Consider the following 12026-nt stretch of genomic DNA (forward strand, 5'->3'; position numbering starts at 1 on the left):
ATACCCCCCATAATATTACTGCACCCCTACATGGCAGTAATATACCCCCATTATATTAGTGCACCCCCACCCCACCACCCAGATGGCCGTAATATACCCCCCATAATATTAATATGCCCCCACCCCACCACCCAGATGGCAGTAATATACCCCCCATAATATTACTGCACCCCCACCCCACAAATGGCAGTAATATACGCCCCCCATAATATTACTGCACCTCCACCCCCCAAATGGCAGTAATATACGTCCCATAATATTACTGCACCCCCACCCCACCACCTACATGGCAGTAATATACCCTCCATAATATTAATACACCCCACCATTCAGATGGAAGTAATATACCCCTAATAATATTACTGCACCCCCCATCCCGCCACCCAGATGGCTGTAATATACCCCCTATAATATTAATACACCCATCCCATTAACACTACCCCAACAGATAACATGAATGCATTAACATACCCCTACACCTTCTCATACACTGTACTTACCTCAGCAGGAAGATCACCATGTCCTGGTCTCAGCAGACTGTCACTGCAGAGCTCCGGAGGAGAGGAGAGACAGGCTGCCCTTACACAGAGAGGGGACTCGGGGCAGAGAAGAGGACTGAGTGGTGGGTGGAAACTAGGGAAGGGCAAAGCTAGACACAGGGTAGATTGGGTGAAAGGGGGTGAGGCTTAACTGAGGCAAATGGGCAGAGTCTCAACAGGAGGGCTCAGAGAAAGAGGCTTCCTTACTGCAGCACAGCCCTCACAGTGCACACTGCATACACTGCATAGAGTAGTGCTCAACACACAGCAGCAGTGCTGGGCCCGACCACAAAGTTTTCTACAGGTCCAGGGGGGGCCCTTGTGAGAGGGGGGCAGGGTTACTTGCCCCTCCCCCCCCCTTAATCTGGCTCTGCCCGGTGTGTTGTGTTGACACAAGGGTATTAGAAGTGTATAATATTATACTATGCTGGACTTCATTCTTTCCACTACATGTTAAACCAATACCAGGTAGTCTAAAATGCTAAGGTAGGACCAAGGGCCCCATTTATTAACTAAGCATAACCCCCTTTAGCACTCACTAAGGGTTATGTCATCCTTTCTGTATTTAACAAACAGCGGTAATCTTAGATTACCGCATTCCCATTGATGGCAATGGGGACCTGGCGCTGCCCTCCCGGCTTCAGCAAAGACTTCTGGTCCCTGCCGAGTGAATGTGTCATGCACATGCGCAGATGGACCGTCACGCATGCATATTACACAGGAGCCCGTTGCTGGCAGCAGCTTTTGGCTGCCAGCAGGTGGGTGGAGGACCTCGCCGGAGAGGGTAAGTATTGATAAATACCAGTGGCATTTTAGTTTGTATATTAAAGTATATTATAAGTTTCCTTGAAATTGCACTGCAAAAAGTAATGTACTGTCTGACTCATTTCTACAGGCTGCTTAAGCTCCTCCCACATCTGTAATACAGGGTCTTAGTGGGATCGTATACAAGTCAAAAGCCAATTCTACATATGTTTGAGTCACTTTGTATCACTGTCCATGTGTATGAATAAACCATCACGCAACTTTGAAAGTCTAGACTAAGGGGCATATTCAATTAGGTGCGAAAAGCCGTTTTTGGCAAAAAAGTTTTGCCGCTGACGTCACTTCGCCATGCGAAAACGTACCCCCGTATTCAATTACAAAAACTTTTCGCCGGTGCAAGTCAATGCATTGGAATAGGCGAAAAAGTTCTGGTGGAAAAAAGTGCAGAATTGGGGTTTTGTAGTGCAAACTTGCGGGAACCACCCTGCACCCTTGGGACAGCCCCCAAATGTAAACTGTGTCAAAAAAAACAAAAAACTTAACACCCTAAAAAAAAAAGTATTTTCAATTAGGGGGCGAAAAACAAACAAAGTTGGGGGACAAACTTAAAAACTAGCTAAATAGACTCCAGGGGGGTCCCCAAGTATGCCCCGGGTGTTTTTAAGATTGCAGGTGCTGGCAGCAGGTGGATTTTTAACGTTTTTTAAAAACTTCACTTTAACAACTTTAAAATATGCTAGCACCCATTTTCATGTACCGTAAATTTGCTGGGACTAGTTATTTTGCAGAAAAAATATTGCCTAATGCCATTCTTCACTACATCTTCAAAGACGCTAACAGCAAGCTTTTGGAGAGAAAAAAAGAAAAAAAAACAGATTACCTTTATTAGGGGTACTAGAACACCCCTATAGTGATCCCCTATGTTAGTGCAGCTTTTCAGGGGGTACAGACGGTTTTCCCCATTTTTGCCAGGACTTTTTCGCTGGTTTCGAATTCGCCGGGTGCCGTTTTCGACGCTTTCTAATTGAATGCGGGGACGCGAGCGATAGTTTTTCGCATAGACGGCGAAAAGTCCGGCATGCGAAAAGTACTCGACTTTTCGCACTAATTGAATATGCCCCTAAGACGCATCTCATGGCAAGTGTTGGTGAAAAGAGGCAGTGCGAGCAGACACTGAAAACAACACTAGTTAAAATGAGGTCAAAATACAGGCTTTGCCTGCACTGTAACAGAGATTAGAAGTGTTCTTATTAGCAGGTCTCCACTCTTCCTTGTAGAATAGTGTGTTATGCATCTAAAATCAGTGTTCCAACAGAACCATGAACACTGCCTAAAGAAAGAATCCTAGAATTTCTCAATTCCAGCTATTTCCAAAGATCCCAAAAAGCATGGCTTTACTTGGAAGTGATCATGTCAAACAACTGTGGGTGGTGAATCAAGGTGGAGCTCTAGAAGCAGTTTATCAGGATTAAAGTAAGTCCTCTGACACTGTTTTACACGGAAGATAAATTGTAATATTTGGGATTGTATTGAAAAGTGGATGAGGGGGATAGGAATGTAGATTATATCCCAGAGGTCGGTATGCCGATGCTCAGAATACCAGTAACAGAATCCCGACTGCCAGCATCCTGGCAGTAAATATTAGGGTTGTGGGTGAGTTAGGGTTAGGCTATAGGGAGGGAAGGGTTAGGCTATAGGAAGGGAAGGGTTAGGGTTAGACTGCGTGAAAGGTGGGTCAGGGGGAGGGTTAGGGTTGGGCTACTTACATTCAGCTGTCGGGATTCTGACTACCGCAAACCTGACCGCGAGGATCCCGTACCCAACCAGATAGTATATTGGTTGAAAAACAAGCATCAGAAAGTTTACCAGTGGAGTAACTGAGCTCGGGCCAGTGCTCTTTATTTATTACCAGTTATTTATATAGCGCACACATATTCCACAGCACTTTACAGAGGATATCTGACCATTCACATCACCTGCCCCAATGGGGCTTACAGTCTATATTCCCTACCACATGCTCTCTCACACACACACGGAAACTAGGATTCATTTTTGTTGGGAGCCAATTAACCTACCAGTATATGATTGGAGTGTGGGAGGAAACCAGAGTACCCGGAGGTAACCCACACAAGCACAGGGAGAATATACAAACTCCACACAGCTAGACCCATAGTGGAATCTAAACCAGGGCCTCAGTGTTGTGAGGCAGTAGTGCTAACCATTACCCCGTTTGTGCTGCCTGCTCTTTAGTATCTTTATTGACAATATTACTATAGTCTCTGAAGGGAAAGTATACTTTTTGATGAACAAATTAATTGCTGATCTAAGGTCAATAGTGGCAACAGCAACATTATTAACAGATTAATGCCAAAACAAATAATAATGAAAATGCAAAACCAAACACTTGCACACAAAAAAGAAAAAAATGGTGTAGTACAGTATTTGCATCAAAATATCAACTCCTGAGACTGGAAGGGCTGTAGGGTAAGTACAGGGAAAGGAATAAGTGGCAGGAAAAGAAATGATGATGTCACAATATGGGTCATGGGGCAACCTCGCCTGGAATACTGTGCTCAGTTACTGGAAGCCATTCATTCAGAAATACAGAAAGATATTCGAATATGGTGAGATGGGAGTGCTACAATAAAAGCTTTCAAATACATCAAGAGCTTTAATAAGATAGACGAGGAAAGCATTCCTCAGAGGAAGACAAGTATTAGAGGACATGGTAAGTTTAGAGGTAACATTTTAGGAATAATTACATCACCGAAATGGTGGTAAATAGATGAAATAACCATCCAACAGAGGCCGGACAGATTGATACAGTTGGGGAAATCAAACATGCCTGAGGCATACACAAAGGTATTCTAAGCCTGGGGGAAGGGGATAAGAAAGGATTTGTGGTTATTAGGAATAAACAAGGAATAAAAGAGTAGATAGAATTGGTCTGCAGATAAGATCCATTTGTCCTGTCTTTTGAGGTTTCTATTGTACAGTTTCTTTCATACCCAGATTTGTGCTCAGCAGGAAGAGCACAGGGAGTAGGTAACAATTACTACTGCATTCTATGTACACCTCACACTTTTACTCTACATCTTCCCAACAACTCTAATCTAGGGAAGCACAAAGCTGGACTGCAAAACATAAACTAGCCCATCTGGCTAATGATATATTATATCTTCATAGCATAGAGCCAGAAAACCTTCATCATTCACCATTCTACAATAGTCACCGAGATGGTGTGAGAGGCATGGTCTATAGGAAGCTGCTGCATATATATATATATATATATATATATATATATATATATGCATTGCTGAGGTCTTTGGGAGCTTATTGCCATGATTTCGGGCGCGATGCATCAAGGGTAAAAATGCAGTCAAACCCCGTAAATGCGGGTTTGACCGCATTTTTCATATGCACTCCAGGACTTGGCTACGGTGGGTAACGCCATCTTCCTGATAGCGTTACCCATAGAAGCCTATGGGCTTCTCTCCACCGAATGCTGATAGATGGATCCCATCGGATCCCTCCCAGCATGCGCAGAAGGACGCCGGAGGGGATTCTGGGTCATAGTCCCGGAAGTCCCTCCACTGCTCTTACCGACAGAGTGGTCCTTTGCGGAGATCGTCATGCATGCCGGCGTTGCCAGCGCCGGCATGCATGCGATGACCGGCGGATTGCATTGCATCGCGCCATGCATCCCGCCCGAATGTTTTGCGATCTTAGAAACAAGGCGGCAATGTTTTGTGGCCATAAAATAAGATGTTAAATTGCATAATTAAGGGTGGGATGCAGCAATGCAGATTTTGCTGTCAAACCTCAGAAACTGATGTTTTTGGAGGTTTGGCCGCTTACCGCATATGCCGCAAGCTCCAGAATGTGATACAATCTGGGGCTTGGATGCGGTGGGCAACCCAGATAGCGTTGCCTGATAGAAGCCCTTAGACTTCTATTCACAACTCTCCCTGAGAGGGATTCAATCGAACCCTTCCCACCACCTTCGGGTTGCATTAGTCACTCTACACATGTGCAGAAGGACTCCTAAACCCATAAGGCCTTCTATCGCAAAGGACAGCTCTTACCAGGAGAGCGGTCCTTTGTGATTTTCTTCATGCATACCAGCGTTATTTATTGAGTGGCGTGATGCATCGCATGAAATATATGATGCTTGATGTATCCCGTCCTAAATGATTTGAGAGATTCTATTAATAGCTAATCTAGTTTTTGCTTAAGAAGGGACAACAGGGCAATTGTCCTATGCCCTTATACCCTCTATCCTGCAGCTGATCTTTGTTCTTTAGGAGGCTCGTTACCTAGCAACACTGGTGGGTTAGGCAAGCCTCCCAGAAAGAAATTCCACTCCCTTACCTGCATAGTAGGACTGATTTAGGAGTTGCACACAACTCCATTTTGTGGAGGGATTTTGCTATTTTTAGCACTGTACATGTTCTGTAGCCGAGTATATGCATATATGAGCAAATACAGACGATTCCGCACCAGGTATAGGGCTACTACAAATGCGTGCTCAAAGTGATGAAGAGGATGCAGTCATAAGGTTTACACCACAAGGTCTACAGCTTTGATGTCAATATTGAAATTGAAAACGTCGGCATCTGCAGAAGGTAGTCATGTTCACAATGGATCGGAGGATTAGGGGTAGGCTTGCGTTAGCGGAGGATTAGGCCACAAGTCATCATCAGTGGACCGCCGACATGGAAGCCACCTCTGGACCACCAAGACTGTTTTGTCAAAATTCGAATCATGTCGATATTTAATCAGTGTCGACAAGATGAATGTCAACGTGGTCGATGTTGACATGTCATCGTCACAATGTACCACACCTGTGATGAAGGCTACTGCCACAAGCAGATGAATAGGGGAGGTGCGGCTGGTGTGTATTACTCTTACGGGCAAAGATCTGCATTTATTTACATATGCGCAATGCAGCACATTTGTGTGCAACTCTGAATAAGCCCCAGCGTGCAGGCGATGCGTGACCAACTTCCAGGTTCCTGTAATTGCTTATAACTGCTGGATGCATTACTAGACGGGAGGCTTATCCCCACGATCATATGTAATCACATACTGTTCCCGCTAGACTGTGGGCAGGGAAGAGTGCAGGCCGGGAGTCTCTGCGCTCCTGAAAAGGGGGTTTGGCTGACCTGGGAGGTGGCGTGTCCTTGTGTTATGCCCCAATTCATTACACTTGGGGGCATGCCCAGCACTTGCACAGGTGCTGGGCTTCCCCCATACGCTCCACCCCCCCCCCTCCCCCAGCGTAAATAGATGCCGTGCACATGCATACGGCATCTATTCATCCAGTGGAGATCAGTCACCACCACTTTTCCCACCCGAGGGACATTGCGTCCTGCAGGTGGGGAAGGCACAGGGCAGGCTGTTTTAGCTGGGCACCATTAAAAAGGCAGGGCACAAATCCCTTTCTAATCAGGCAGGGCGCGGCGCAGCACTGTTCAGAAAGACAGTGTGACCACAGATTGATAGGTAGGATAATAAAATACTATTCATTATAGAGAAGACGTTATAAAAAGGTTGTGTGGAAAATTGCATTTTCCAGAACCTCTAAAAGGTCAAGAAAATATGAATTTGGTTGGTAGAACATTATTAGGATTAAAAGACATCGGGATTTGCTAATATTGCAGCAGAGATCAGTATAGCAAAGCCAGTTTCATGGATGCATGATATATTTACAGAAGACATCGGTTTCAGTCCTTGCTTAGGGCTGAAGCTTTCGAATTAGAGACAGGATGTGTATTTTGTAAGAGAAAAGTATGCACAGTCTATGTTTAAGCAACTGTGGTTGCAGGGGAATCCAGAGCGAGTTTGTAGAGAAATTAACCAAACCAAAAACACGACTAATATACAAATATAATTTTTAGAGTATTCAAACATCAGCAGATAATATGTAATAGCACTGTAATGCTGGGTACACACTATGCGACATGTAGTTTTTACAGCTAAGGAACCATTGTGATGTCTGGACAGACATATAGAGCGGCCAATTGATAAGTGTATACAGCTTACCAAATTGGCCACTTGGTCGCTTAGGTGTGTACCTAGCATAAGTCTGGGGGCGTGTCGCACACTAAGGTACCCAATTAATGCTGCAGTTTAATTGCCAATTAGCCCATTTTAGACATCACTGGCTGAAAATTTTAGTATTAATGGACTCAGAAAAATGTTGCTCTCCACCAGCATTTTCTATTGGAAATCAATCATATGTCGATTGGGACAAACAGTACAACCTGTCAAACAAAGTTAATTCTGCCGAAACTTTCAAGTAAAAACTAGCTCATGAGATGAGAAAATGTGACACTATATAGGTTAGAGCATGGATGGGGAACCTTGTTTCTGCCGAGGGCCATTTGGATATATATAACATTATTTGCGGGCCCATTGCAGGCCACGCCCTGTCCACGTGACATCACACAGGGGAAGGCCACTATTGCAGGTGATTACAGAAATGCCCAGAGCATCCTGAGGCTACTCCAGGGAGCTGTAAGGGCAGCGGTGCGACAGTCTTAACAGACCCTCCAACATGACCCATTCCATTAGGTACAAAATGCTCTGCTCCTCAACTTCCCTCTTAATTTATGATTGCAGACACCTGTGCTGAAACACCCGTCTCATCAATTACCTAGTTCAGCACAGGTGACTGCAATCATACATTAGGTGGGAAGTCCAGGAGCAGAGTGTTTTGTACCTAATGGGAGGGGTCATGTTGGAGGGTAGGTCTTAAGCGTCCTAAGGACGCTCCAGGCCGCACTGCTTCATAGATTCTGGCTGCAGGGTGCCATTCTGGGCACTTTGCTAGCCAGATGAGCCATAGCAAAAAAAACAAATGATTCCGCGAGCCTTATATGGCCCCTGGGCCTGAGGTTCCCCATCCCTGGGTTAGAGTATGGAAACATATAAAATATGTCCCCAAGAAGTGGTGAATTGATGGAGAGATACAGTAAAGCTGAAAAGAATATATTGGGGACAGAGGAAACAAGCTTATTGAAACGTTCAGTCTTATGGATAGGTTTGAAGGAAGCAAAGCAAGGAGTTCCTTAAGTAAGGTGCAGTACAGGTGACATGTTGGAGATGCCAATGAAGAGAAGTTACAAAAGAGGAGGAGTGTAAATGGCCCCCATTTATCAATTAAGGCAAACACCAGCGGCATTTTTCGTTTAGTATCACCGTGATATAACTGAAAAAGCCACTGGTATTTACCAACACTTACCCCTCCGGCGAGATCCAGTGAAGTCCTCCACGTCGGCGAGGTCCTCAGCTGGGCTGCTGGCAGCCTAACGCTGCCAGTAACGAGGGTCTTCTGTAATGTGCAAACGCGACAGTCTGTCTGCGCATGTGCATGGACGGGGATCAGGCAGTGCCTGCAAGGCTTCACTGAAGCAGGAAAGGCAGCACCGGGTCGCCATTGCCATCAATAGGGACCGCATCACTCTCGCCATCTAAAGATGACGAGAACGATGCTGTGACAAACAGCTGTAATCTTAGATTACCGCTGTTTGTTAAATCCAGAAAGGAGTAGATCAATTCAAATAAAAGACAGATGATTTTCATGTCAGTGTTCATAAAATCACATCATGGTAACTTCAGGAACGTGGCTGAAAGTCAGCAAATGTAACACTGTGCACTGGAATATATTATATATACATATACACAGACACACACATAATATCTTTGAGTTGCTGGAGTTTGGAGTACAGTGCAAGGTAAAATTAAGCGGCTAATGATAGCGAATATTTAGTAATTTACACTGGGAGGGGTTCAGTAGAAGCATGTGCCTTTTTCCTCTCCACCCCTACAAATTAACCTTTGCACCAAACTACTCCCATACCACCTATAGGCGAATATGAATAAAGGGTAAGAACCTTATGTAGATTTATTCTTCAACATACGCAGACAGAAGAAAGGGATATTGCGGATCCTCAATATGACACTTCCCATATGTGTGCAGTGCTTCCTGGAGAAGACATAAACTAGAAGGGTGGTCCAGAGAATATGCAGATGACCTTGCATGGGAATGTGGAAATAATGTGAATAGGAAGCAGCCCTCCTCCCACTTTCCCAGTTCCCTGACCAATGTACTTGCAGGAGGGAAAGACTTTAAGAATTGGATTGTCACCAAATCTAATGTAATATTGTGTATGTTCAAATTAATAACACAGACTACTGTAGATCTGTACAGACCTAGTTTACTGCATTCTATACCAGATATAACTGTATACATCGGTTTACAGTTTTTATATGCTACACAGGTGGAACATTACGTAATCAACTATGAGATGGTTGCTGCCCTGCTCCTTACATACCAACATAAGCACATATACATTAATAAGTCATATCAGAGAAAATACCATATCGTGTTCTCTAATGATTCCTGATGCAGGTGAGTGTACCATGCTTGCATTCATTAGCGAAATATCTAGAGAACCAGTGCAGAGATGAGCACAAATAAAATCTCCACATAGACAACAAAGCCTACAATACAAATGCTAATCCATTAGTATGGTCCATTCAATGTATATTATTCAGTCTACTCTGGCTGTGTGTAAAGGAAATAGACACAATGTCCTGTTTATAAACATACAGCTATATGCCTGCACTGCTAATATATAATATATGCATGCAATGGAATAAGCTATGGAATGTGTCAGGCACAACAGTGGTATGCATTTTTACACAGTGATTGTGTATTTGTTTCTCTTTAGATCGATGAATAGCTGGGAACGTTTAACCCCTCCTTTACTTCTGCATCCAACCAATGCAGTCTGTTCCCTCCTTTTAAGTGCACTGTCTCTTTAAGAGGCACCAAGATGGAGTCTAGTGTCGGAGTAGCCAGCTGATGTACCCAGATCCCCTACTACAGATTATGCGATCTTCCTGCACTTCGCGGTGTAAATCACTCGGCACTGATATATTTATCTGTTCCCAATGCGCATAGACCCTTCCAGCTGATTGTGCAATGCACATACCTGCAGATGGGCCAGACATGTACACTGCAGGTGATAGAGACCACTTACCGCCTGTGTCTCCGGATGCATCGCCCGCTGCCCAGCACCCACAGACAGGATCACAGCTGCAGCCCTGGTGCCAGATTAATGTCACTCTCCTATAGGCAATGCAGAGTCCAGCTATAATCTCTGGAGGTCTCCCTGGACAGGCTGCCTTCTCTTCTTTTTGTCTTCCTCCCCTCCTCCTCCTCCTCAGTATATTCTGGGTGTGTTTATGGGGTGGGGCCCTGGTGCAAGCAATGTATAAAATCTATATACGGCCAATTCTCAAGGCAGTCTCCTCTCCATTTATTTGGGGGGGGATCTCTCAGGTTTCCCCTGCTCAGGTTGTATGCTGCTCTCTGTCTGTGCCTCACTGTTGTCCTCCCAACAGTGGGTGTGTTGAGGGAGGTGGGGTCCTTTCCTGCCTATACTGCACCGTTTCCCCAAATCTATATTGTGGCTATGCTGACCCCCTCCTGCAGTATTATCTCCCAGCCGTCTCTCTATTCTATCTGCTTTACTGTTTCCTTGCACTCCTCCTCTCCTCCCTAGCTGCCCTGACCCTAACCACACCCTACGACTCCACCCCACACCCAGCTTGTCAGTCAGAGACCTGCACTGCACAACCACCCAGCCAAGGGAGCCACCTCTAGGACTCTGCTCTACCAAAGCTGTTAAGATATTTGTTTAAGCATTTTGTAATATTACAAGTTCTAATTATCATAATTATAATGTGTGCTTGTACTTAATCTATATCTGCACACCTGCACTTGTTTGTGTCTTCTGTCGCCAGCATTTGAAGTAACATACATTCACATGTGCAATATTATAACCTATGACAAATACAACACCATAAAAGAAGTGCTCTAGCTCTGTAAGGCCTTGCAGAGATATTTAGGGGCCCACTGACCACATCACTGTATGTTGATGTCCTAGGAAGGAGGAACAGGGATTGGTCACAGGTATGGAAATCGGAGCAAAGTCTGCACTGCAGCACCATAGGGTGTGGCGCAGGCAGGGGCATTTACAACTTTATTATCAAGGTGGTAGTTGTGGAAAGACTAGGCCTGTTTCTGGAGCTTGGTAAATCTATATGATGGCAGCACAACCATACTCTGCCCGGATCTTTCTAAACTATGATTTTGAAATATATGTTTAAAATGAATTAAGTATTTCTGTTCATATTATTTCCTGTACAGTCTTTACTAACCAGCGTGGTGAGCCCTGAAAAACTGAACTTTCTACTTCAGGGTCCATAGGGTATCCAAAGGATACCTTGGGGTATAGGTGATGGCGGCAGACATCCGTGCACCACAGAGTTAAAAGTTCTCCATTCTCCCAGGATGCACTGGGGTCCCTCTCCTATACCCGCCCCGAGCCCCAGGCACCCATTTTTCGTCGGTGCCCGGCCGGAGTCGGATGCACTGTACAGAGGGGGGTCTTTTAAAGCCCCTGCAGTTTCTTCGCAGCTGTGGTTGCACACTAAAATGAGTGAAGAGCATGGACAGTCAGTACTGATGTCCATGCTGTCACTCCTACACCCCGCTGGTACCAGAACGCCGGTACTGATCCGGGGATCCTGGTGGGTAACTGGGGTCACAGCTAGCGGTGACCCTGGTTACCCGGACTGGCCGGATTTACAGGGTTTCAGGTGAGCGGCGGGTCCCCGCTGAACAGCACAGTCCTAAGTCCCCAGGCA

At 45.1% G+C, this 12026-nt stretch overlaps 1 protein-coding gene across 2 annotated transcripts in view; it reads right to left on the bottom strand.

Moving 5' to 3' along the window:
* The window catches only part of KLF8 (KLF transcription factor 8), a 95205-nt gene extending 84293 nt beyond the window's left edge, over positions 1-10912 (bottom strand). The window contains exon 1 of one of the 2 annotated variants that reach the window (XM_088444288.1): positions 10355-10911. In XM_088444288.1, the coding sequence (XP_088300414.1) occupies positions 10355-10375 (21 nt within the window). In that variant the 5' untranslated portion in view covers positions 10376-10911. Of the gene's footprint in view, positions 1-10354 lie in introns of both variants that reach the window. The other variant, XM_088444290.1, reaches the window with a different exon arrangement.
* Positions 10913-12026: the final 1114 nt, after the last annotated feature.

This window comes from Taudactylus pleione, unplaced genomic scaffold, assembly GCF_031769625.1.
Source record: "Taudactylus pleione unplaced genomic scaffold, aTauple2 ptg000352l, whole genome shotgun sequence".
Classification (NCBI taxonomy): domain Eukaryota; kingdom Metazoa; phylum Chordata; class Amphibia; order Anura; family Myobatrachidae; genus Taudactylus; species Taudactylus pleione.